This window comes from Caretta caretta, chromosome 1 (genome assembly GCF_965140235.1).
Source record: "Caretta caretta isolate rCarCar2 chromosome 1, rCarCar1.hap1, whole genome shotgun sequence".
Lineage (NCBI taxonomy): Eukaryota > Metazoa > Chordata > Testudines > Cheloniidae > Caretta > Caretta caretta.
In genome coordinates, this window is record NC_134206.1 from 136,451,138 (window position 1) to 136,478,862 (window position 27,725).

The 27,725-nt window shown below is 39.8% G+C and overlaps 1 protein-coding gene across 12 annotated transcripts in view; it reads left to right on the plus strand.

The window, feature by feature from the left end:
• The window catches only part of OFD1 (OFD1 centriole and centriolar satellite protein), a 61,388-nt gene that overhangs the window by 9,312 nt on the left and 24,351 nt on the right, over positions 1–27,725 (plus strand). For 9 of the 12 annotated variants that reach the window (XM_075131325.1, XM_075131331.1, XM_075131335.1 and 6 more), the window contains exons 8-16: positions 2,007–2,180; positions 5,229–5,335; positions 6,196–6,315; positions 8,937–9,010; positions 9,367–9,479; positions 9,585–9,774; positions 10,909–11,039; positions 16,015–16,126; positions 19,245–19,850. In XM_075131325.1, coding sequence (XP_074987426.1) covers positions 2,007–2,180; positions 5,229–5,335; positions 6,196–6,315; positions 8,937–9,010; positions 9,367–9,479; positions 9,585–9,774; positions 10,909–11,039; positions 16,015–16,126; positions 19,245–19,850 — 1,627 coding nt within the window. The remainder of the gene's footprint in view (positions 1–2,006; positions 2,181–5,228; positions 5,336–6,195; positions 6,316–8,936; positions 9,011–9,366; positions 9,480–9,584; positions 9,775–10,908; positions 11,040–16,014; positions 16,127–19,244; positions 19,851–27,725) is intronic. The other 3 variants (XM_048860953.2, XM_048861012.2, XM_075131330.1) reach the window with 2 other exon arrangements.

Consider the following 27,725-nt stretch of genomic DNA (forward strand, 5'->3'; position numbering starts at 1 on the left):
ATAAAGCAATCTTTTTCTTAAAAACAAGAAAATTACATGCAAAAAATGTCACATAAAATAAATAATTCAAGTATTAGGAAAAGTTAAGCTTCTTACTACAATATTGATTTGGAAACAATTACTATACTGTAGATATTATGGTATACGTTTAACAAGAAAAACAGAAATGGAAAATATTACGTGTGCAGCATAGTCAAGTTAATGTTGCAACATTGATGTTGTGTTAACATAAGATCCTCTATGAAATATCACAAAAGGACTGGGACTTCATTTGGTTGTGCTAAAAATTTGTGCCCATTGAACGTGCTCAGACTTTTAGTCAGAATTTAACTTCCCCCTTTCCTTTATAAAGTCATTTCTTTCCCGAAATACCGTATGCAAAGTATCAACTTTCAAAGTTCAGCCATATCTTAATGTCATGGAGAAATAAAAAGACAGTCACAATAAATAATAGAGCATTTTGTTTTTTATGTTATAACCCAAAACAACTGAATATAATTACCTCAAGTTTAACAAAAAATCCCTTTGGACAACACGTCTACAACAGATCCTTGAGAGCTGCTCTTAGATATGGGGATACAATATAAGCAAACCTCTTGTATCATCTTTCTTTAGGGGGGTAAATATATCAGAACTTCCTGGTGCCTTGTTTACATCAGCTGAATTAGTGGAAGCACTAGTGGGGATTTTTTGTGTATAATTCCCCAATATAGACATGATCTTACTGTCACTAAAGGCTTCGGCAAGTTTTTGTGTAGAAACCTTTGCACTGGTTTAGTTAAATTGGTGCAACCCTTTGTGTGGACAATCATAAATCAGTTTAGAAATGGCTTATAGCAATTTAGTTTAAATTGATTCCTTAGTGTCTTAAGGTGTAAATTAAATCAATATAAGCCATCTATAAACAATTCTAAGTGTCTCCACACTTGGGGTTGCACATGGTTTAACTAACTCAGTACAAGTTTGTGTGTGCATAGGCCCTAATTCCCTAATCAGAGGTCCCAGGCTATGCTTTTTTCCTATGTAACTTCTGTCTTCTCTCTGTTTTCACATTTTCCCTATTCTCTTTCATTTAGTACTCCCATTCATTCTCTCCTTCACTTGCATTCTCTCATCCATTTTCTCTCTGACTTTCTCTTATGCATCCTTGCAATCCCATTTATTTTCTTTCCTTCCCACTCATACATGTACACTCACACACTTTCTCTTCCCTAGGCAGAAATGCATGCACATTCCTCAGATAGCTCAATCCCTCTTTGTCATACACACTCGAACAGACCCCCTAAGTCTTCCGTTTGTATTCACACAGTTTTCCCATAGTGCTCAGAATTCCCTGGCTAAGGACGACTCCTCTTTCTCTGGCCCACATCTGCTCTGTGCCCAAAAGATTGACTTTCAGTGGGCATGAGCTGTTCAAGGCAGGTCTGCTTCTGCCTTTGGCCCCACCACCAGGCAAACATGGTTCTTTGGGAATGGGGCGAGAATGGAGACCCAGTCAGAAGAAGAATTAGGGAATGTGGCATTCTTTATTTGCCAGTCTCAGAGCGTCAGGTTGGAGAGTGGGACTGTATGTACTGCTGTATGTACTGGAGTGAGTAAAAAAAAATGAGAGCACAGAGAGCAGTGGAAACCCCTTTAGTGCAATGCCCTATATCTAGCTTACTTACGCCTAAAGGTGATATTATCTATATTTGTAATCTGCTTTGAGATCCTAGATGGAAGGTGTAAATATGGAAGACCTTTCAGTCATATATGCTTCAAAGGTACTTTTATCACAGAGAAGTTTACATACATTGACTAAAAAGATTAACACATTTAATTAGACATTTCTGTATAGTTTCTCAAAGGGAATTCAGTATGCTACAGTGATCAACAGTGTAAACAAGCTATTTGCAAGTAAGTGCATATGTCTGAACGTCAAATTTAACCTAAAAGAGAGGATTTTGTTTATCTTTTTTGTGATCAAGTGAGGGATATTTACTTTGTTCTTTTCTTACATGTAACAGTTACAACATTTCAAAGAGGTTGAAATAGCAAAGGTTCGAATGGAAGAGAAAGCACGATGCCAGAAAGAAGTTTCTGATTTGCGTCGAGAGTTTGAAAGGACAAACCAAGCCAAGTCAGAGGCTCTGATTGCTCGTGAAAAGAATGCTATTGAAAGACTTCAAAAACAACAGGAGGTAATGTTTAAAAATAATAATTGGATCCAGTGCTAAGTGGTTCAGTTAGTTAATGAAATTGCCCTTTGATCTTTGAAGGAACTACATTCAGATCCCACTGGGTCCTAAGTGAAAAAGAGTTCAATAGTTCTCTTTTAATCCCACATCAGGAAAGCACCACGCAGATTGGTATGTTTAGTGATTTCAGGTTCTCAGTGACCATGGTGATGAGTATGGTATAAATATGTAAATAGATTGGAGTAGCCGCGGTGCTGCAGAAGAAGAGTAAATGTAATATAGATATCGTTATATGTATGAATCCCTATTCTCCTTTCAGAGTATTGAGGATATTTTTAATGGCAGTCCTAGATGGCTACTTTGTAGGTTTTTCTTTTCTGTTTATTATGGTTGTTATGATTTTCTTATTGTAGTTTTCTTTTTAGAAGTTGAAATAGAAAAAAATATAAATAAAATGGAACACAGTATTCATGGTGTGGACATACCATCCATGTATATAATTACATTATTATCTATTCGGTATTTGCTATCCTTTTTAATATAACCCAAGGTTCTGTTTGCATTTTTGACCACTGTCATGCATTGATCAGATGTGTGAGTCCATGACTTCGAGATCTTTTTACAGCATGGTAATTTAATCCACTGTTAATTTAGTATCCAAAAATGTGTATGTGTGGTTCAGATTGTTCTTCCCAATGTTTATTACTTTTCTCTTGATTACAAGGAATTTTGCCTGCCACCATGTTGCTGTCTTGGATCTGCTCTATTCTTTACTAAACAAAATAATTTTGTGTCATCTACAGATTTTTGCCACCTTACTGTTTCCCTCTCTTTCCAGAACATTAATTTTTATATTGAGTAACACCAGTCCTAATGACAGGTTTCAGAGTAACAGCCGTGTAGTCTGTATTCGCAAAAAGAAAAGGAGGACTTGTGGCACCTTAGAGACTAACCAATTTATTTGAGCATAAGCTTTCGTGAGCTACAGCTCACTTCATCGGATGCATACTGTGGAAAGTATAGAAGATCTTTTTACACACACAAAGCATGAAAAAATGGGTGTTTACCACTACAAAAGGTTTTCTCTCCCCCCATGCCACTCTCCTGCTGGTAATAGCTTATATTTTAGATATACTTTAGATCTTCTATACTTTCCACAGTATGCATCCGATGAAGTGAGCTGTAGTTCACGAAAGCTTATGCTCAAATAAATTGGTTAGTCTCTAAGGTGCCACAAGTACTCCTTTTCTTTTTACCAATCCTAATATGGATTTTTGAGCACTTTGCTTTTGACCTCCTGTGATGCTGAAAATTAGCTATTTTATTCCTCTTTTCTGTATTTTGTTTTTCTGGTCCATGACAAAACTTTGCCTCTCACCCTGTGACAACTTGATTTCCTTCATAGTCATGTCCTTAGAAACTTTTATGAAATCTGCCTACCTTATGCTATTACTCCGACTTTCAGGAACATGAAATTAATTCAGTTATTAAAAAAGGTCTGGATCAGAAGATTTGTCAAGTGAACCATTGTGGATGCTGGGTGCTATTGTCAGTTTTTGATCTTTGAGACCAAGTACACACTTCATTTACTTGCTAGGTTGTCCGAGCAAAGAGACCAGCAGCTCTGCTGTGCTAAGTGGTTTTGTATTGCAGATAAAAGATCACGTAGATCTTTTTAGTAGAAGAATGTAATCTCAGGAAAAGCACCGGAGATCAAATTTCTCTAGTTATCCAAAACACAGGAACAGGAGACAGTGGCTGTTCCAGCTTTTCCACACTTGTACAATGCACCTGAATTGCAAATTTGATAGGACCACCTTTAGGATAAAGAGGTCATTCAGTCTTCATGCTCTTAGCCTTTCTGTAGAGGCACATGTTTTGTTTCTTTTTAAAGCTAAGAATTACAGAGAGTTTTTTTATTAGTAAGAACTGGGCTGTAGATATGACCTCTGGTATTGCCATTATGGTTATAGGGAAGATTCTTTTAGAAGGTATTGTTTGGTTTGGATAGTCTAGAATGTAGAATTGGAGGCAGCTGCTAATGGAACCAGTATTTTAAAGAAAGTTTAGTTTTAAAGCAAGAATACAGAGTGCATTTTCTCTGTTAACTGTACATTTATCAGGTTTTTTAAAGTTTCTTATATATATATTTTTTGTATGCAGTGTTGTAGCGGTGTTGGTCCCAACATATGAGCGAGACAAGGTGGGTGAGGTAATATCTTCTATTGGACAAATGCTTTGTGTAAGCTTGAAAGCTTCTCTTGCTCAAGAACAGAAGTTGGTCTAATAAAAGATATTACCTCAAGCACCTTGTCTCTTTAATTCTTTTTTGTTAATCTAGTTAAGATAGGGACAAAACTGCTTTTACCTACTTTTACTGCTTTTTCTCTTGCAGTTTTGGTATATTCTAAAGTTTGTATTTGTGTGTGGTAATTCTGTATTATAAATAAATCTTTCTTTTTGTTTTATGACTTTTGAATCTGTGCAGCGTTCTAAAAGATACATTACTTGATAGCAAGTAATAACTTTCAAGTGTGTTAACCCTAAATAAAGTAGAATACCAGATGCTCCCTGGGTTATGCAAGACCCGAATTTCGACCATAATGGCAATACCAGATGTCACATCTACACCACAAATTCGCACTTACTAAAAAAGTTCCATAAGCCAGAGATAGGATTTTCGAGTTGCGGAAAATTTTGCATAACGTACGAGTATACATTTCCGACTTATGCACAATTTGACTTACGGAAGGCTTTCCGGAATGGAACGATTGCGTAAGTCGGGGGGCATCCGTAAAGGAAGTGACTTAGCCCCCGGTTAGTGCAAATCAGTTGTTACTAGCAAGCTATGCAAATAATATTTGTCAGGATCAAACCAGTTCCTGGAACAAGGTCTGTAACATTTATGTTTCTAATTTTTATACCATTGAGGTCTTGTTATGTCTTGCTGCTGTTGCCACTCTCTATGAATTTACTGGAAATTATTTTAATTTAAATCTCAGTTTTTTTGTGTAAAAATAAAATGAATAGAAGTAATATTTTCTGTTGTAGATTGAAGCAAAGGAGGTTTATACACAAAGACAAAGTCTGCTGAAAGATATTGAAATGATAAGAACCAGAGAGGCAGAACTAAAGCAAAGAATTGAAGGTTTTGAACTGTGAGTCACTCTAGGTCATGCATTTACCTCTGGTGTTGCTTTGTTTGTAGAAAGCATGTCTCAAGACGCTGCAATTTTTATGAAATTGAAATTTGTTTTATTTATCTCTAAATATGATATGCTACATTTTGAGTAATATGCAGCTGCATCTAGCAGTAGGGGCATCCTGTGCTAAGAGGCCTATTTTGTTCTCAGCAAAAGAGCCTGGCACTACTTCAGAGAGACTGAGGAACTGGACTTCTGCTTTGAAGTCATTAACTTAAAAAACAGTATGTAATCCCAGCACGAGCAAGGCAACTGTAGTGACAAATTTACATTTGTAATGTTGGTTTTGCCATGATACGTATTGTGAGTGCACATTTAATAAAAGATGTGTGTTTCTTCTGTAATTAAAAAACCCTAAAACTAATTCTTGCCTGCTTTCCAACATTCTCTAATCTGTTAGCATCTTGTGTTTTTTGTAGGCAAGAAAGAAGAAAGCTATTTCCCCACTAACATAAGTTACTTTCTTGTCTAGCCAGCAGAGGGTGCTGACAGAGTGGCAAGCTGAGCACCCTTTCTAAAATGGAAGAACTAAACAACAGCCGTACTGTAATACTTTCAGTTTTCAGCAGTTGCAAATCTGGTTGTTTATACAGTTGATCAGTCTGTCTCTTTAACAGTACAGCTTAGTATGTGTCACTTTTCATTTTTCTTAGCGAATGATAATGATAGATCTGATCAGAATTTTAAATTGCCCCAAGCTAACCCATCACACTTTTGACTTTCATAAATGTTGTGTGATTAAAAAAAACTTTTTGAAAACTCTGGCATGTCATAAATATAATTGCTCAGTGTCAGTATATTTCTCATTATGTCAGGGCTCAGAAACTTCAAGAAGAAAAAAATAAAGCTGTTGATGATGCACTTCGACGTCGGGAGATAGCTGTGAAGAACATTGAGGAGACTTACGACCAAAAGCTTAGGAATGAACTCCTGAAGTAATTTGTTCTTTTGTCTCTAATAGAGAATATATATTTCACATGAGAATAGAATGCTAAAAATGCCATGGGAATTACCAATGAGAACTGTAAAAAAGCAAGACTTGAATATATAACACTTAGCATTTTTATTTTAATCAGTTTGTGACTTACTTATCTTATAAGATGTGGTGAATACATTTCATAACCAAAAGAGTTAAAACAATTATGCCTTCTAACAGGTAGAAAAAACTCACTATATGTAATGATGTTCTTCTGTCCATAGGGCTATAGAGTTTTAACAGTTCACACTTTCAGTCTCCCTATCTGTGAAGAAAAAGTGACCTGAATCTGTAGGGCTGCTGGATAGGCAGATGCAGAGTATCATTGGTGATCTCTTTTGACCAGTGCTGAAATATTGAGTAATTTGAAGAACTGAAAGGAGGCAAGGTGTATGAAGCCAGTATTAAGGGATTTTCAAGGGTTACTTGCTGAAGGGGCGGGATGAGATGCTTTTTAAAAAGGAAATGTAAAGGGATTTTCTTACCCTGAGAATTATTTTTTGAAATACCAGCTGTTTGGTGCAGACTGGTACATGTCATAGGCCATACCTTTCTGCTGGCTCCCAACTCCCTGAAAACAACCAAAGAAAACCCTGTTCTTAAAAAGTTCTTTGTCAACTAGCTTCTTTTTCCCTTCAAAAAAGTCCTCCTCTTCCCAGCAAGACCCATCTTTGTCCCCCACAAATTCATCTTGCCTAGCTCCAAAATCATCCATTTTTCCTCACCGCAAAATCCATATCTCTTCACAAAATTTTCTCCTCCTCCAAATTCAGCAGTACCCAAAAATAAATCCACTTGTACCTCCAAAATAACATCTCGACCTTCACTTCTAAAAAAATATTAATCTTGACCACTGCCTCCCAAAACTTCATTTCTGTCTGTGGTCATTGGGGCTGAAGAATTGGAAGTGATTGAGTGTTCTCCTGGATAAAAGCTGCAGGGTTTGATGCGCTGCACAGACTGGGTAGGATAAGCAATGTTCTCTGTTCCTCCCTTCTTTGCTGGGCAATGGTCACAGTTTGATTTACATGGACAATGGAGGAAGAGGCCCTATGTCATTTGTCTGTGTATTTTCCTTGCAGTTTTCATGTTTGGTGGCCAGCAGCCAGGACAGGCATCTGAGTGAGATGTGTATGGCATCAGCTGTTTGACAGTAGAAAATGATGGCACCTAACCTGAGATTCTTTTGTACTCACTCTCTCTGTGATATAAGCAGTGATCATCTGAGGCCTGCTGATTGTTTTGTTGCAAGAAAGTGCTCCCAGGACATGATATGCTCATTCCCACAGAATGAAATGAATTAGCCCTCTAGGCAGGGGGAGGAAATCCACTCACCAGCTAAACACCTGGTTATCCACAAGCTCAGCCAGGACCTATTACCTAATAATGAATAGTGCAAGCACTGCCTCTTTTAACATGCATTTATTCAAATTGTAGAGGAGAGGTATAAGGCAATTGATTTCAGTGAGAATGAAGTGTCACCTGAAACAGAGTGGCTTAGGAACAGAGGGCAGTTAGATGGATGCCACTAAGTGACCAACCTTAGGCAAACATGTCATCTCCCTGTGCCTTGTTTTACTTATCTAGTAAATTACTATTTAATACTAAAGTAACTAAATGCTAAACGGAGCACCTACCTCACAAATAGGGTTTAGTGGCTTCATTTGTTAATGTTTGTAGAGCTCTTTCAGATCTTATCAGGGACTATTTTAATGGAGAGTGTTATTTATGTTACAGTAGTGTCCAAAATATTTTAAGCACTGTACAAACACACAGGAAAACACAATCTCTGTCCTGAGGATCTTAGTCTGTATCTGCTTATTATAAAATGTATTTAGCTATCTATCAATAGCTCTAGGATCCTGTCTGACAATTAAAATGTGGCATACAAAAATTAAAGTATAAAAGCTATTATTATGTATTACAAAACTTAGAGGGAAAGAATCATTATAAATCCAAACAAAAGAAAAAATAGACACATACAGTTAATGGAACTCAGATTAATGAATTTCTGTTACAGAAAATGGTTGACTTTGGATATAAAAAGTTGGGAGACTTGTCAATAATTCAGTTTGGATTATAAAATCACATTTTTGACAATTGTATAGTTTCAATTATATATGTTTTAAAATATTTGAAAAATAATGAAGACTTAATGTGAATATTGACTGTGTTCAGTACCATTAATCTTTGCTGAGCACTGGGGATAAACTGCTCTTTTTTGTCTGGAAATCATAAAGTGAGTGATCAGAAAAGTGAGGATTTATTTATTTGTATACTCTCTTACTGCAGTCACGATTAGGGCCTCAGTGACCTGGACATTGTACAAAGACGCAGGAAGATAGGATAACTGCTTCAAAATACTTACAATTTAATTAGGGCCTGATCCTATAAAGTGTTGAGCACCCACAGCTTCCATTGATTTCAGTGGGACTTGAGGGCACTCAGCATTCTCAGGTCAGGACCTTGAAGAAGTCCACTGTAATTAGCATATAGATAGTTTGATAGGTAGTTAAAGCTGAGTCTGGGGACATTCAGAATTCTTTTGCTGTGGTGTTTAGTAACTTTTTCCCCCCCTAGATATCAACTCGAGTTGAAGGAAGAATATATAACCAGAACCACTAGGGTTACTGAAGATGAGAAAAAGAATAAAGGTAACTAATCTCTTTCAGAGATACTCAACAGCCATTGTTTATCTTGTAGTTTGTAATAAGAGGCAACAAAGCAGTATTTGTAAACAAATATAGTGTATTTAATTGAAGTTGGAGAAAGAGAGGATCATCTTTAGACTTCTAAGCTGGTGCTTTGGAAAAAATAATATATAATCATGTAATTAAAGACTGTATCATGCATATGCACAAACCTTGTCAAATTAAGGTTGCTCTGGCAACCTTAATTCTGGCTTTTCTTCACTTTTGAGTGTTTGACTTTGCAACCTTAATATTCTTTTTATGTAGTTTTTGGTGTGAGATACACATTAACCTACAGAAACTGTTTATGATCCTTACAGAGAAGGCTCTGCTGTTGCGTGAAGAGACCATTGCTGTTAATTCAAAGAAGGAAGAACTCAAACAAGTTGTATCACATGCAAAAGAGCTCGAGGTAATTGTGAGCCTGAATTTGGTTAGTACATTTGAACTGTTTTGTGTTACCTTTTCAGGAATAATATATGGTACAAAGTATATTCTTGAGAAACACCTTAAGAAGTCTGTGTGACATATTTTTTAGCTGGAGCTGGATTCAGTAAAGGCGCAGGTGCTATTGGTAAACAAACAGAATCAGTTGTTGACAGAAAAATTGAAAGAGATTGCGGACTATCCCTTGTTAAAGGAAGAGAAACTGGAGCTTCAGGTGCAAAATAAACTACTTAGACAACAACTGGAGGAGACTCGCAATGAAAACCTGCATTTCCGAGACAGTTAGTGTTTAAAATATTTTATAACTTTCCTTTCCTCATTTTACAGAAGGTTTCCATTAAAGTAAACACTTTATTTCATGACTGTTAAAAGGCTACTACATTTAAGAATATATGTAAAATGAAATTAACACTTCGCTTTAAAAAACTGTTATAATACTTGGTTTTGCTCCTGCTTATCCCTGTTTTGTCTTTTCAGTTGTCTTTGTTTTTTCCAGAGTTCCTAGTATCACAAGTATTGGGTGATGATTTTTTTATTAGTGTCCCTGGACACTTCATGGGACAGTGGTAAAAGCATGTCAATTCTATTTTCTTCATCTGTTTCTCCTCAGAGGACCACAAGTCCTTAATTATAGTAGATTTTTTTATGTTTCACTTTCGAAAAGCTGGTCTTGTGGTTACAGCACTGGACTAGGAATTAGTAAACCTGGGTTTAATTCCCAGGTCTGCCACTGACTTCCTGCATGATCTCAGTCAAGTCATGTAATCTCTTTGTCTCCTTTCCCCATCTGTAAAATGGGGACAATGATCATTGTCTTGTCAAATTTACATTGTGGAAGTCTTTTATGGAAGTCTCTCACTGTTTGCACAATGGAACTCTGCATTCAGGTGCTACTGAAATACAATAATACTAATGGTTGATAATACCCTCTCTTTCCTTTCATCTCCCAAAACACCATTTTTTTTCAACCACAGCATTATTTATTGTTGTTAGTAGAGGACAAAGGCTTCTGCAAATGACTATTTTGATAGACCTGATCTCTGTAGAATAATAATCTATTGTCTTGTAATGCGCATCTGCATTTCTAAAACATGTTGTTGTGTTTGAAGACCACAGATGAGCAGTACATTCAGGTTCAGATAAGACAGGAACAAGTTGATTCAGGTAAATAACTTGCAGAGTAGAAAACTTCCTGCCTAGCTCATAACTGCCCAGAGGGAGGCACACAAAGTTCAGTCTCTAGAAAAAACAGATACCCCAAAAAGTGTATATAAATTAAGTTTTACTATTTAAGACCTATTGTAGTCAGGAAAAATATTTCAGTTTTAAGTTTCCAGGAGTTGGTTATAAATAGTGAATGTTCATTTTGAAGTATCTTATAAAATATCTCCTGATATTGTTCTTTTATGTGAAAGAGTTAACTCAGCCATCAGCTGAACATGTAGCCTGTCAGGCAGAATTGAGGAGAGTTGAACATACAAAAAAGCTGGAACAGGATGAGTTTGAAACCCATAAACAACTTCTGGAAAAGCAACTGCAAAGTGAGGTAAACTCTTCTCTTTTCATCTTAATAGTATAAGATTTTTTTTCTGTCATTTTCTAAACACTTACACCTGTCCCATTGCAGGAGGTATTGGAGTGCTTTAATTCAATTTTTTCTTAAAAATAAATAAATACAATTTTTAAAAAATTAACCAAACAAACCTGTGTTAAACCTAAGATTTTTCAGTACTTGTTTCCTATAGGTCAATACTGCTGATGAAACTGAAAAAAAAAAAATACAAATTTGGCTGGACGTGGAAGCACTTGCTCATTTTCATCAAAATTAATGTATCTGTGCTGGTAGAAATGGAAAAATGTTGCAGCCAACACAGGAATTCTTTATTAACCCATATCCTAACGGATAAAGAGAAACCGGTCACAGAATGAAAAATTAGTCGTGGCTTAGGTACACGTGATCATGATTTGATCATATTCATAATATACAAACAGAGTAAAGTCCAGACCAGTAGTATATACATGTGGTGCTATAATAGGGCCACTTTCACAAAGCTGAAAACAGTTATGAGCCAGATCAGCTGGGAGGAAGATTTTTGTGAGAAAAATGTGAATGATAGTTGGGAATCATTTAAGAACACCTTTAGTAGATGGCCCAAAACCCACAATGGAGGAAGAAGGCCATGTTAGTTAAAAATCTGAACTGGTTTAGAGGTGAATTGAGGGCAGCTGTAAAACGTGTGTGTGTGTGTAAAACAAATGGAAGAAAGGGGAAGTTGATAGTAATGAATATAATTCAGAAGTTAGGAATTGTATAAAATTATTAAGGGAAACCACGGGACACAAGGAGAAATCTGTGGCCCACAGAGTTAAGGACAATAAAATGGAGGTTTTTAAATATATTAAGAACAAAAAGAATCCTGACAGTGGTATTGGTTTGTAACTAGATGGAAATGGTATAGTTATCAATAATAATCTAAAAAAGGCATAAGTGTTCAATAAATATTTCTGTTCTGGTTGGGGTTAAAACTGGGGTATAATCTTATATGGTGATGCTAACACTTGTTCATTCCACTGGTATCTCTGGAAGGTGTTAAACCAAGCTACTAAAGTCAGAATTTTTTAAATCAGTAGGTCCAGAGTTTTAAAAAAGCTTGCTGGACTGTTAATGACAGGTTTCAGAGTAACAGCCGTGTTAGTCTGTATTCGCAAAAAGAAAAGGAGGACTTGTGGCACCTTAGAGACTAACCAATTTATTTGAGCATAAGCTTTCGTGAGCTTACAGCTCACTTCATCGGATGCATACTGTGGAAAATACGGAAGATGTTCTTATACATACAAACCATGAAAAAACGGGTGTTTACCACTACAAAAGGTTTTCCTGCTGGAGAGTGGGGTGGGGGGAGAGAAAACCTTTCGTAGTGGTAAACACCCATTTTTTCATGGTTTGTATGTATAAGAACATCTTCCGTATTTTCCACAGTATGCATCCGATGAAGTGAGCTGTAGCTCACGAAAGCTTATGCTCAAATAAATTGGTTAGTCTCTAAGGTGCCACAAGTCCTCCTTTTCTTTTTTGGACAGTTAACGTTGATTTTCAATAAGTCTTAGAGCACTGGGGAAGTCCCAGAAGACTGGAAGATAGCTAATGTAATGCCAATATTTAGAAAGGGTAAACGGGGTGACCTGGATATTTATAGGCCTGTCAGTCTAACATTGATCCCAGCTGGGCCAGATAATGCAGTGTCTGAGAAGGGACTCGATTAATAAAGAATTAAAGTAGGGTTATGTAGTTAATGCAAATCAGTGTGGGTTTATGGAAAATAAATCCTGTTAAACTAACTTGATATCTTTTTTTGATGAGGTTACAGAATTGGTAGATAAAGATAATAGTGTTGACCTTAGACTTCTGTAAGGTGTTTGACTTTGTACCACATGACGTTTTGATTAAAAAACTAGAACTAAATATTTACTCCATTTAACATGGAACTGATTAAATGGATTAAAAACTGGCTAACTAATAGGCCTCAAAATGTGACTATAAATGGGTAGTCGTTATCAAGCAGGTGTGTTTCCACTCGGGTCCCACAGAGATCGGTTCTTGGGTCCTGTGCTATTTAACATTTTTACAGTGACCTGGAAGAAAACAAAATCATCACTGGTAAAGTTTGCAGTGTTGTTAAGTGTTGAAAGCTGGAACGTTGTTGCTGTGGTAATGCTGTTCAGGCTGCTAAGCTGTTGCAGCTGCTCAGTGCTTCTCTTCTTGGAGCTCCAATGTTATCAGCACTAGCAGATAGTGCAGCCTGCTAATTCAGCAGACCTCTATGTTACCCATAAATAGGGTCCTACCAAATTCATTGTTCATTTTGGTCAATTTCACGATCATAGGCTCTTAAATGTAAATTTCATTATTTCAGCTATTTAAATCTGAAATTTCATGGTGTTATAATTGTAGGGGTCCTGACCCATAAAGGACTTGTGGGGCGTGGGTCGCAAGGTTATTGTTTGGGGAGTTGCAGTACTTCTACCCTTACTTCTGCGTTGCTAATGGCGGCATCACTTGTCTTCAGAGCTGGGCAGCTGGAAGGTGGTGGCTGTTGGCCGAGAGCCCAGCTCTGAAGGCAGAACTGCCGCCAGCAGCAGCACAGAAGTGAGGATGGCATGGTATGGCATTGCCACCCTTACTTCTGTGCTGCTGCCTGCAGAGCTGGGCTCTCAGTCTGCAGCCACCACTCTTCTGCACGGCTGCCTTCAGAGCTGGGCAGCCGAAATAAGGTGGCATGGGATAGTATTGCCACCTTTACTTCTGTGCTGCTGCTGGTGGGGCACTGTCTTCAGAGCTCGGTGCCCGGCTAAGAGACACCGCTCTCCAGATGCCCAGATCTGAATGCAGCACAGAAGTAAGGGTGGCCATACTGCAACCCCCCCCAAAATAACCTTGTGACCCCCCCGCAACTCGCTTTTGGGTCAGGACCCCCAATTTGAAAAATGCTGGTCTCCCCTGTGAAACCTATATAGTATAAGGTCAAAGCACACAAAAAGACCAGATTTCATGGTGGGGAGACCAGATTTCATGATCTGTGACATGTTTTTCATGGCCGGGAATTTGGTAGGGCCCTACTCATAAAGAGAAGCCACAGGCATGGTTAGGTGGCAAAGGCACTCAGCCAGATTTATTGCCTTCCAGGCACAGTACTAGTGCCCTGGCTCAGTGATTACGGGTAGACTAACACATGAGTGCCAAGTTGCAAGGGGCAGTTCAGTCAGCAGCAGGAATTTTTGCTGTCCCCTCGGCCACACAAAGGGTTATGATGAGTTACACCAACATTTATAGACTGAGACAAACAACATATGTACCACCTTACCTTGTTCATACCATCTTGTAGTGGGATGGTTACCCTGCTCCTGAAATAAGAGGAGTGAGAACAGCTGGGGGAAGCAGCCACAGCTGTGGCCAGCTCAATCAGGGCCCATCTGGCTCTTGTAAGAGGGCTGGGGGCCAGGAGCTGGAGGAGTTTCACTCTAGCCTTGGAGTGAGAAGCGCTAGCTGCCTGAGAGCAAGATACCTGAAGCAGAGCGGTGCTGGGGAAGGGCAAAGGGAGCTGGGAAGCTCCAGCCTGGTAAACGCCCAGGCTGCAGGCCTTGATGAAGGCCTATGAAAAGGTACTGGGGCTGCAGAAGGGCAGCTCAAGGATAGGCAAAGGCAGCAGGTCCTAACCCCTTGTCAATGATGAATGGCCATTACAGACTGCAGTCTGCCCCAGTGAGGCAGAGAGGGGACTAGATGACTATTGGCAGTAGCCACTGAGGTAAGGTGGGTGTAGAGAGTTGGGGGTTCCCCTGGGAGGGGAGACCCGGAGTAAGAGGATACTGCTGGGGCAGAACCCTGAGATAAGGAGTACCAGGGTCTGGGAAGGACACGGGGCCTGAGGCAGGCAAGACACCAGCCAGCAGAGGTCACTCTGAGGCTGGAAAAGAGCTAATTCCCAGAATACCAGCAGGTGGTGCCGCACCGGTGAGTCTTCGCTTCGCTACATATCTATTTGTTACCTCCTCTTGTACCTTGCTCCAGATGTCTCGGGCAACACATCCCTATTCATCACTTCTGTCAAACCTTCTTACCTTGTGCTAATCAGGACGTACCTGTGCTAATCTTTTGGAATGTGTTCATATACATATGCAGTGCCTGATACTTCTTAGGAAGTGCCTGTGTTTTAGCAACACTGGACTGTAGGCCATACTTACAGAATGGGAGACTTTATCGTGGGAAGCAGTAACTCAGCTGAATATAATCAGCTGAACATGAACTCCCAGTGTAATGCTGTGGCCAAAAGAGACAGTGTGATCCTGGGATGCATAAACAGGGGAATTGAGTAGGAGTAGAGAGGGTATTTGGCACTGGTGGAATACTGTGTCCAGTTCTGGTGCCCACACTTCAAGAAGGGTGTTGATAAATTGGAGAGGGTTCAGAGAAGAGCCTTGAGAATGATTAAAGGGTTAGAAATCATGCCTTATAGTAATAGACTCAAAGAGCACAATCTATTTAGCTTAACAAAGAGATGGTTAAGGACTGACTTGATTATAGTCTATAACTATATACCGAGGGAACAAATATTTGATAATGGGCTCTTCAGTCTATTAGAGAAAGGTATAAGATGATCCAGTTGCTAGAAGTTGAAGCTAGACAACTTCAGACTGGAAATAAGACATGCATTTTTGACAATGAAGGGTGATTAATCTTTGGAACAATTTACTAAGGGTTGTAGTGGATTCTCCATCATTGAAAAATTTTAAATCAAGTTTGGATGTTGTTCTAAAAAATGCTCTAGGAATTTTTTTGAAGATGTTCTATGGCCTGTGGTATACAGGAGGTCGGACTTGATCACAGTGGTCTCTTCTGGCATTGGAATCTATGAAAAGCATTGAGAGAAAGACGCCTTCATGGGTTGAGATACCTTTTCTCATCTTCAGTACTTGTTCACATTTGTATGACAATTTTATTTTTTTTTCAAAATCTGTTTCAGGTTGAACGTTGTGCACAATTAAAGATCCAGCTGTTAGACTATGAAACTACTATCAGAAAGCTAAATGTACAGGTTGAAGATTTGAAATTGCAGCTGAAGCAAACACAGACAGGTTTGTAGTATTTATTAGATGTTTTTAAACCAACTTTATAAAGGATTTTTCATTTTTGCAAACATTTCCAATGGCTTGAAAAGTAGTTCAGATTGTGAGGGCTCAGTCTGTAACTGATAATTGCATTCCAAAACTAAAAAAAAGTTAAGGTTGTGATGTCACAAATGTAGCTACCTAAGACATCATTTATAAAACTCAAGCCTTTAAAAGCAAGGAAATGAATATTTATGGATATAATAAATCTTGCACTGTCAAGATAAACATTCCTAATAAACATAGGGAAATGAATATTCCATAACAAAACCATCTAATTTCTAACTCATTAATTGTATTTTAATGTATTATGTTTTATCTCTTGTCTTTAGAATATGAATTATTTTCTTTTAAATAATACTTTTATTTTACCAATAAAATCTGTTATGCCTTTTGTGGTGGTGGTGGTGATAATTGCATCTAGTTTAATATAAAAAGTAGGGCTGTCGATTAATCGTAGTTAACTCATGATTAACTCAAAAAATTAATTACGATTGAAATTTATTAAATATTTTGGATGTTTTTCTACATTTTCAAATAAATTGATTTCACTTTGTATTCTGTGTTGTAGTGCTCACTTTATATTTTTTATTACAAATATTTGCACTGTAAAAATGATGAACAAAATGAAATAGTATTTTTCAGTTCACCTCATGCAAGTACTGTAGTGCAATCTCTTTATCATGAAAGTGCAATTTAAAATGTAGGTTAACTGCACTCAAAAACAAAACAGTGTAAAACTTTAGAGCCTACAGTTCCACTCAGTCCTACTTCTTGTTCAGGCAATTGCTAAGAGAAACACGTTTCTTTACATATACAGGAGATAATGCTGCCCACTTCTTAATTACAATGTCACCTGAACAGGCGTTCGCATGGCACTGTTGTAGCTGACATCGCAAGAGATTTATGTGCCAGATGAACTCAAGATTCATATGCCTCACATGTTTCGGCCATTATTCCAGAGGACATGCTTCCATGCTGAAGACTCTGGTTAAAAAAATGTGTTAATTAAATTTGTACCTGAACTCCTTGGGGGAGAATTGCGTGTGTCCTGCTCTGTTTTACCTGCATTCTGCCATATATTTCATGTTATAGCAGTCTCAGATGATGACCCAGCACATGTTGTTCATTTTAAGAAAACTTTCGCTGCAAATTTGACAAAATGCAAAGAAGATACCAATGTGAAGTTTCTAAAGATAAAGCTACAGCACTCGACCCAAGATTTAAGAATCTGAAGTGCCTTCCAAAATCTGAGAGGGATGAGGTGTTGAGCATGCTTTCAGAAGTCTTAAAAGAGCCACGCTCTTATGCAGAAACTACAGAACCCAAATAATCAAAAAAGAAAATCAGTCTTCTGCTGGTGGCATCTGACTCAGATTATGAAAATGAACATGCGTCAGTCCACACTGCTTTGGATTGTTATCGAGCAGAACCCATCATCAGCATGGATGCATGTCCCCTGGAATGGTGGTTGAAGCATGAAGGGACATATGAATCTTTAGAGCCTAGAAGTCCAGATATTTACATGCCAAATGCACTGAAGTTTGACATTGTTTTATTGAATGCAGGGCTTTTTGTACATAATTCTACATTTGTAAGTTCAACTTTCGTGATAAAGAGATTGCACTACAGTACTTGTATTAGGTGAATTGAAAAATACAGTTTATTTTTTTTACAGTGCAAATATTTGTAATCAAAAATAAATATAAAGTGAGTGCTGTACACTCTGTATTCTGTGTTGTAATTGAAATCAATATATTTGAAAATGTAGAAAACATCCAAAAATATTTAAATAAATGGTATTGTATCATTAACAGCGCGATTAATGACGATTAACTTTTTTAATTGTGTGATTAATCACGATTAATTTTTTTAATCACACGATGGCCCTAATGAAAAGCACATAATATTTTTTGATGAAATAATGTTTATACTGCATGTCAACTGTCATTTGAAGCTGATCAGTGTGTCATAGTGTCATTTTGTAACTTTTGTTTTTTACTATTATTTCATGATTAACTCTTTACTTCGCTAGTGGAAGGCACAGTACTGATTTATTTTGGGTTAGAGATAAGGTTGTTGTGATTAAACAAACTTTTCTTTGTATTTGATAAGAATACTTTTATTATGCAATATGTGTTGACCTCTGACAAAGTTACTTCTCTACAGATAGTATTTGCAGATATTTCTGCTGTGTTTTCTTAACCTAGAAGTACTAACACTGAGACAGTTAACACAAGCAATATAACTGATTTTGGGTAACAGTTTTTTCTTTTAATCTTTAGTGGAAGGGAGTCACCTTAAACTTTACAGTGAAAGCAATATCTTGGTGTTCTGTTGTTTTGATTTTGTTGTTTTAATAGACTAATATATTGGGTATCTAAGCATTATGAGGGCATGCCCCTGTTCCCATTGAAATCAGTGGCACATGACTGGGCTCTAACAGTTTGCAAGTTTAATTAAATTAATTTTGTTTTGCAGCTGTTTTTAGTAATGTGTGTTTGGATTTTATATATATTATATATATATCAGTTAACAATTCATATTTTTGTCTCAATTAAAAATAGCAGAAACAATACTTATTTTTTTAGGCTGACAGCCTGCATGCCATGTTTCACTTTGATATAATTTAAAACAGACAAGTTATAAACCATTGAAAAATGGGGTTGAGTGGCTTACTAGAGCTGCTGTCATCAAGTGTCATTGCAGTCTATGGAATTGTCTAATAAGTGTGTATTATTAAGGTGCAGTGATAACTGAAGTAGTAGCAGAAAATATGAAACTTTTTTCTGATTTTATTTTTTGTCTCAATTTGATCTAAATATTAATTTCTGTAAACATAAATAATTGATAACTTGCAACTGTTAGCAGCAACATCAAATGTAGTTGAATACAACTTTTTATTTTTAATGGTTATGATTTACGTTTCAAATGAAAAACCCTTGTATTTAAAATCCACTGTCATCAATTTCTCATCTGAATCATGTGACTAAATCATAATTCAAATAATTTCTTCTGATTTTTCCTGAAATTCATGGGTGCTTTTTTCTTTCTGTCTCTGTGTGTGAAATTTTTACTTACGTAGTTCTAGAGAATGAAGTGTATCGGAATCCCAAACCTTCTCTTGTTGATCGTTCTGTCGTTGACTTCACTGGTGATAGGATTGTACCTCATGACATTTATGTAGATGGTGTTTTCTTGAAGAACCGGGCTGTTACTGATATTGTTGTGGCGGATGATGTTCCAAACGTTGGTTATCGCCAGCATTCACGGACCTGCAACTCTTCTCCAGATTCTGACCTTGAATTTGTCGCCAAAACCAAAGCTAGGATAAAAGAACTAGAAAAAGAGGCAGAGTATTTGGAAGAGGCCTACAGAAATTACCAGCATAGAGTCATTCAAGGTGCAGTTGCAAGCAGGACACCAACAACGTCCCCTCTAGCTTTACGAAATGCTGTTAGATTCCCTTTGGCTTCTCAACACAGAGTTATGTTCGTAGAAGACAACCTTGGCTCTCAGCATTTCTCTCTTAGCAGTCCGAGAGGTCCAAGATATGTGACACCTGGGCATGATGATGTCTTGAAAAATCATCTAACTACTCCACGAAGAAGAGTCTCTTCCTCCAGACGTCTTTCTTCTACTCCTCTTTCCAAAGTGGAGAGAAACGTCAATAGCCATATACTTCCAGAAGGTAAACCATTACTGCTTCTTTGTGGTGGTGTTTTTCTAGTAAGATTCCATTAGGAAACTTAAAATTGAGAATCTTTTGTACGTTTATCACCTGTTTAAGGGCAAGAGAAAGCTATAGGCAAAATATGATAAGTGAATTAGAAACTAAGCCTTTGAAAGCAAGTGTTTTAGAAGTGTGTGTGGGGGTGTGTGTCAAACCTACTGCCCTTAATTTAAGCAGTTTTTTAAATGGATAATTAGAGTATGCCCATATGATCCACTCTAGCTGTGGTAATCAGTGTTTTATTCAAAAGCAGATCCTAAGTGTAACTCTGCTTGGAAGATTAACTGGGATTTCACAGCTGCTGTAAACCTCCCTGCATGGCCTCATCTATTTATATAGTCAGTGGAGTTGCATGGGCAGTAATGGAGGGCAGAATTAGACTCGGCTTATTTGGGCTGCTAAAATGGTTCATTGTCTGTTTTGAAAATCTGAATGACTATAGTTCCCCTCTTTGTTGGTTTTTGTAAACAATATCTAATGTTTGCTCCTGTTACTGTGACATTGCTTCCACACATTGGTGAGCAATTGTGAATTACAGGAAGATGGCTTTTAGATTCTGGGCATGATTGGAACATTGTGGTTTTCTGTTAATGTTGCAGTACCCTATAATTGTAATTTCAGAAATGTGTTTTAAAAAAAGAAATCTAATATTTCTTCTTCAAGTAGATGTAGTTATGTCTTCCACTTAGGTGTGTGCCTACCCAGCTCACCAGAGCTGGAGAATTTTGCCTAGCAGTACCCATAGATGGCGGCACTTGCGCTTCGTGCCTATAGCCCCTCCCCTGGCTATATGAGGTGGTGCCACCCCGACCCCTCTCAGCTGCTTCTTGTAGCCCGTGGCTGGAGTCAGAGCTCTGTGTGGTTCCTAATCTCACAACCTCTTTATTTCTTAGTGACTTTTCTAGTTGTATATAGTTAATTACTACCTTTAGTTTAGTGTTAATTACCTTTCATTTAAGTATTTCCCTGGTGATGCCTTCACCGAGGTTTAAACATTGTCTGTTGTGTAGGGGAGCAATCCCCAACAATGATGCTTGCTGTGCTTAGGCAAAGTCTGCGTTGAGCAGTGCTGGTTGATTTGCAAATCGTTCACAAAATGGACTCAGATGGCCTTCATCCTCAGGGATCTTCATCTAAAGCAGCACCTGCTTGAACAGGCTATGCAGCCATCATCATCACTGAGATCTATGTTTGCCCTCATGTTCTGAGAGTGCTGCAGCTTCATGTTCTGGAACTCATGCTTCTCCAAAGAGAGGGAGGAATCGCTCCTCATTGAGTGTGCTGAGGAAAAGGTCGCATAAGACTGATTGAGATTTGCTGCAGATCACATGAGGACTCATCTCTCTCCTCCCAAAGGAGCATGGTATGAATGCTGGAGTGTGGGAGGGAGCAGGTCCTGTCAACTGGTCGCTAGTATCACTCAGGAAGGTCAGAAACCCCGTACTGTTGACTCTGGTTCCGGCCCTGGGGCGTCTGTTGAGTCCAGTACCAACAAAGGCGATGCTGGCACCGGCTGTTTCCAGATCAGGTGGCAATGGACCTCATCTTCCTTTCTGTCCCAACCTTTCCCTTGGTCCAGGACTTTGCCAGGGCTGTATCATTTATAGCTCTGTTGGGCTGCTGAACCTGTGGATCTGTTGGCATCGCACTCAGTGTTTCCCTTCCATGGTCACTGGAAGCAGGGCCGGTACCGGGCTCAGTACTGGCATCAGGAACTTCTTTGGCACCCTTGTTGTCGATGCCACCAATGTTACTGGGGTGGTACTCACTGCTCTCCACTTTGGCATCATCAGTCAACTTGGTACTGCTGCCAACATTGGGATCAATATTGCTTCTGACACCAGAAATTCTGGGAGGCATATTTGGTGTTTGTGGTACTGTTTTCACTGTTGGTACCAGTTCCCTCTTCGTTCTCCACTACAGTTGAGTCTGACTGGTTGCTCGCACCCTTGTGCTGGCTCCACCTTTATCCCCTGAAACCTGGGACTCCTTGACATCCAAGTCGGGATCTTCTTCCACTCTATCTCTTCATTGCCTGACCTGCATTGGTGGCCATTCATGGAGCATTATGGGTACCAGGATTAGCACTGGTCTTCTGGCCTGGCGCATATGGGCCACCGATGTTTAACCCCTACTAGTGGCCTCTATGGAATCTGTGGGCTGCTTCTTGGTCATGGAAGTCCCACTTCTCATCTTTCTGTAAAGCAAAATCACTGGGCAGGTGTGGCTGTAACCATCGGTCTGCCACAGGTCCAGGCACTGGTGATCTTTCCCCTCATGGAGCCTCCAGAGTCATCCCATTAGGACTGTCAATCCTGGAGCAAGCTCTGGCTCTGGCACAGTTAACCGCTTCATCTTTGTCCCTAAACGATTCTGAAGTGCCTGGCTCTTCCTCCCCTTTGGCATAGGAGGATTTCAGGGTGTACCTTTTGCGGCACATAGCTGCTTCCCTGGGTATTCAAGCCAAGTTTCTGCAGGAGAACACACGTAGGTTGTTGTATAACCTGCAGCCTCCCTGTTAACGATGAACTCCTATAGCCTGCTGAGGTTCTCTGGAGCATGCCAGCTTTGATACAGCCTACTGTGGATCGCATGGAGAACCGTTGCTTTGTTTCAGTGCAGGCATTTGAAGGTTTTTACTCCCATCTGACCACAAATTCTCTCGTCGTAACCACAGTGAACTATAGCGGCTAGCAGGGCATATTCAAATCCACTCCCAAGGTTAAGGACTCTAAACAGATGGACCTGATAGGTAGGAAGACATACACCTCCTGTCTATGCGTGTTGCAGATGCGTGTTGCTAACCGTCAGGCATAGTTACCCTAAAATTTAGATGCTAATTAAATTACCTACGCATTTGTCTAATTTATCAAAAAGGGTAAACAGGGTTGTGGCCTGCCCTAAAGGAACTGCCAGAGTATTACCAGGGGGCTTGTCTCTGACCCGCAGAGGGCTTCCCAGAGCAAGCTAGTCTTGCTAACCCCAGAAAGGACACAGATACAGCCTTCTGCTCAAGAATAGACACACAAGCAGTAATTCTTTGAAAACTGAAATAATCGTTTATTGAAGCAATTAGGTATTTACAGAAAAACAAGAAGAAATGAAAAGGAGTACTTGTGGCACCTTAGAGAGACTAACATTTGAGCATAAGCTTTTGTGAGCTACAGCTCACTTCATCGGATGCATGCAGTGGAAAATACAGTGGGGAGATTTTATATACACAGAGAACATGAAACAATGGTGTTACCATACACACTGTAACGAGAGTGATCAGGTAAGGTGAGCTATTACCAGCAGGAGAGGGAAAAAACCTTTTGTAGTGATAATCACGGTGGGCCATTTCCAGCAGTTGACAAGAATGTGTGAGGAACAGTGGGGGGGAGGGGAGGAGGAATAAACGTGGGGGAAATAGTTTTACTTTGTGTAACGACACATCCACTCCCAGTCTTTATTCATGCCTAATGTAATGGTGTCCAGTTTGCAAATTAATTCCAATTCAGCAGTCTCTCATTGGAGTCTGTTTTTGAAGTTTTTTTGTTGAAGAATTGCGACTTTTAGGTCTGTAATCGAGTGACCAAAGAGATTGAAGTGTTCTCCGACTGGTTTTTGAATGTTATAATTCTTTACGTCTGATTTGTGTCCATTTATTCTTTTACGTAGAGACTGTCCGGTTTGGCCAATGTACATGGCAGAGGGGCATTGCTGGCACATGATGGCATATATCACATTGGTAGATGTGCAGGTGAACGAGCCTCTGATGGTGTGGCTGATGTGATTAGGCCCTATAATGGTGTCCCCTGAATAGATATGTGGACACAGTTGGCAATGGGCTTTGTTGGAAGGATAGGGTCCTGGGTTAGTGTTTTTGTTGTGTGGTATGTGGTTGCTGGTGAGTATTTGCTTCAGGTTGGGTGCTGTCCGTAAGCAAGGACTGGCCTGTCTCCCAAGATCTGTGAGAGTGATGGGTCGTCCTTTAGGATAGGTTGTAGATCCTTGATGATGCGCTGGAGAGGTTTTAGTTGGGGGCTGAAGGTGATGGCTAGTGGCGTTCTGTTTTCTTTTGTTGAGCCTGTCCTGTAGTAGGTAACTTCTGGGTACTCTTTCGGCTCTGTCAATCTGTTTCTTCATTTCAGCAGGTGGGTGTTGTAGTTGTAAGAATGCTTGATAGAGATCTTGTAGGTGTTTGTCTCTGTCTGAGGGGTTGGAGTTCTCTGTGTATATAAAATCTCCCCACTGTATTTTCCACTGCATGCATCCGATGAAGTGAGCTGTAGCTCACAAAAGCTTATGCTCAAATAAATTTGTTAGTCTCTAAGGTGCCACAAGTACTCCTTTTCTTTTTGCGGATACAGACTAACACGGCTGCTACTCTGAAGAAGAAATGAGTAAAGCATGATAAAACATAATAGAATTACAGTTTAAAATCAAGCGGCACAGCAAATAAGACACAGACTATATAACATATAACAATGTAACCATTCACTTAACACTATTTGACTTTTAACATTTAACATCCAATAAGTGCTGGCCAAGCGACTACTGGATGGTTATGGGAAGATCTCACTCAGAGCACTGGCATCCACCTTTATTTACAGGCAAAACCCACACATTCCTTGGTAGTGAATAGAAGACTACACTTGCTTCTACTATTCTTATGACTCTCCGAATCATCAATAGGGTCCTTCTGATCTGTCAAAAAGGAAGCACTGTCTGCTTGTGCTTAATATTGTCTGCCACAGGAGAGAGACACTACTACTGAGGCGAAAGCTGCCCTCTGGTGACAGATACGGAAGCCTGCTGGTCGCTGCGGCTGTTCGGTAGCTGCTGCTGGCGAAGAGTGCTGGCTGAGTTGCTATGGCAGCCGTTGCCAGGACAACCTCAGGGTTCTACTGCTGCTTCTGCTTCTTCTCAGGTAGATGTTTTCCAGATAGCTTTTTTTCTTCGCAGGTGTCTTGCAGCTTCTGCTCTCCTCCTCCAAATCTCAAACCCACTACAACTTCAGCCTGCTGGCTGTCGGCCTTATATACTGGTTGCTCTTTCAGGCTCAGCCAATCAGCTTCCAGCTTTTCGGCCCCTCCCTATGATGTCACATAGTCATGTGTACTTACATGTGCTTGGTTACGTGTACCTACATGTGATTTCCTGTCTAGCTCTGCCCCCTTATGATGCCATCTTGGACTCTAGGAGGTTCTAGAAGATTCTGCTGAGTCATTCCCTATCAGTTAATGAAATTTTCCACTATGTCATTCAGTATCTTTGAGATGGAATCTTCCACTACATCATCCCTATATCTGCCATTTTGGTCAGCTATGTTGGATTTTCTAAATTTAAACTAATATTAATTTCTACTTAATTAAGGCCTTAATCTTAAAACTAATTACTGTTTTATCCAAACAAAAGTGTCCTGATATTGACACCACTCTTTTTACGTCCAATTAAGAGAAATGTGTTTTTATGATATTTAAACTCCTTCCGAGGTTTTTCTGCAAGATTCTATCAGGGTGCTGCCAGGTATCCAAGAACATTCAGCATAAGAATCTCTCACTACAGCATTGCCGTCCAAATATGACTTTGTGAACTGGCTGGCTTTGTCTAAGTTTGTGGACCAGCTGCCCGAATCCTCCAGGGAGGAATTTCAGACATTTATCACCGAAGGCTGCTTGGTGGCTAAAACTTCGTTGCAGTCCACACTGGATAACACAGGTACTTTGGCCAAAGTGATGGTGTCAGCAGTAACTATGAGAAGGGCATCCTGGCTACAGAATTTGGACGTTACTCCGAATGTGCAACAGGTGATAGAGGATTTGTCTTTCAACGGCCGAGTTCTTTTCTTGGATAAGATGGATGAGAATCTGCACTCCTTCAAGGACTCGAGGGCTACCCTGTGGTCCTTGGGGTGTACATGCTGGCAGTACAGGGACACAACTATGGTGGTCATCAGCAGCAGCAGTATAGTCCACAGAGAGCATTTGGGCAGCCTTTCCTCCGAGACAGCGGGATTACCCCAGAAGGGCATAGGTCCCAGAGGAGGAGGCATTCAGGTCCTGGGTTTGACCAGTCAACATGCCTTCTCCCGGTGCCCCCCAAGCAGTCATTTTGACTCCTTCATCTGGAGCAGTGTACCAGTTGTCACTCCCTTCTCCCCATCCCCTCTGTTTGGGGACAGGCAAACTCACTTTCACAATGCTTGGGGCTTGATCACCACTGACAGCTGGGTCCTAAGCACTGTCAGATTAGGCTATGTCATCCAGTTCCTTTCCTTCCCTCCTCCCCGTCCCTCTTCAGAGACCCTTGTCACGAGTTACTGCTCCTTGACCAGGTTCGCTTTCTACTGGCTTTGGAAGTGATGGACGAGGTTCTACTAGAACATTGGGATAAGGGCTTCTATTTCCAGCACTTTCTGGTGCCCAAGCCCAAGGGAGGGGTAAGACCCATTCTCAATCTTTGTGGCCTCAACATATATATCACATAAGTGAGGTTCTGAATGGTCACGCTATTGACTGTCTGCCCCGCATTATTTCAGAACAACTGGTTAGTAGCTCTAGATCTTCAGGCCGCCTACTTTCACGTGGCGATTTTGCCGAACCACAGAAAATTCCTTCAATTCGTCATAGTGAAACGCCGTTTTCAGTACACTGTGCTCACATTTATCCTGTCTTTTGCCGTTTTGTTTTTACCAAATGTATGCTGTCACCCATGCCTCAGGAATAAAAGAATCCACATATTCCCGTGCACTGGAAGACTGGTCACTTAAGGGCAGGTCCACAGAGGAAGTCCTTTCTCACGTCATTTTTCATTGTGCTTGCTCAACTGTCTGGGTCTCATCCTAAGTACCAGAAAGTCAACTTTGATTCCCACGCAGAAAATCAAGTTCAATCTGGCCTTAATAGACTCTACAAGTTTGAGAGCATTTTTGCTGACCGACTGTTTTCAGGCGATTCATCACTTTAGCCTCTGTCTTCAGAGTCAGCCTTCCTCCACAGTTTGGCTGTACCTGAGATTCTTGGTCTGCATGTACGCAGGTGGTTCAGTTTGCAAGGTTGTGTCTTTGCCCCCTTCAGATGTGGCTCAGGACAGTTTACCATCTGACTCTTCACTTCTTGGACAGATTGGTCTCTCTTCCTCCATTGGTCCTGAACTTGCAGTGGTGGACGCTTCCCATCGTTCAGCCCTACCAATCAGGTCTGTTGTCACTGATGCCTCCCTGATGTGCTCAGGAGCATATTTGGGATCTCCGAAAGTTCAAGGTCTGTGGTCAGAACAGGAGTCCTAACTGCATATCGATGTGCTGGAGCTTCGTGCCATCTACAATGCATGTCATGCTTTTCTGGACTGTATCAGTATGTGTCAGTGTTTCACATACTTACTGACAATACCACACCATAATTTATTATGTGAACAGGAAGGGGGAGCACACTCCAGGATGCTCTGCCAAGAGGCAATCAGGTTGTGGCATTTCTGCATCGAGGAGAGTATCACTCCGATAGCCAATCTCTTGCCTAGGGTTCAGAATCATCTTGCGGAGCATCTCAGCAGGATTTTTTCCCTGAGTTATGCGTGGTCCCTGAAGACAAGTATCCTCTGGGTCATCGTCTCCATCCTCTGATCTGGGAGCTGGTTGCTCTATGGGACCTTAACACAATCCTAGCGGCTTTAATGGGACGTCTATTCAAGCCTCGGGCATCTTGTTCCTTTCCACTTTTGTGTCAGAAGATTGCGTTCCTGGTAGCGATAACTTCCACAAGGAAAGGAGAGTCTGAGAGTTGCAGGCTCTCGTGGCAGAGACTCATTATAAACAGTTCTCTAAGGACAAAGTGACTTTATGACTATACC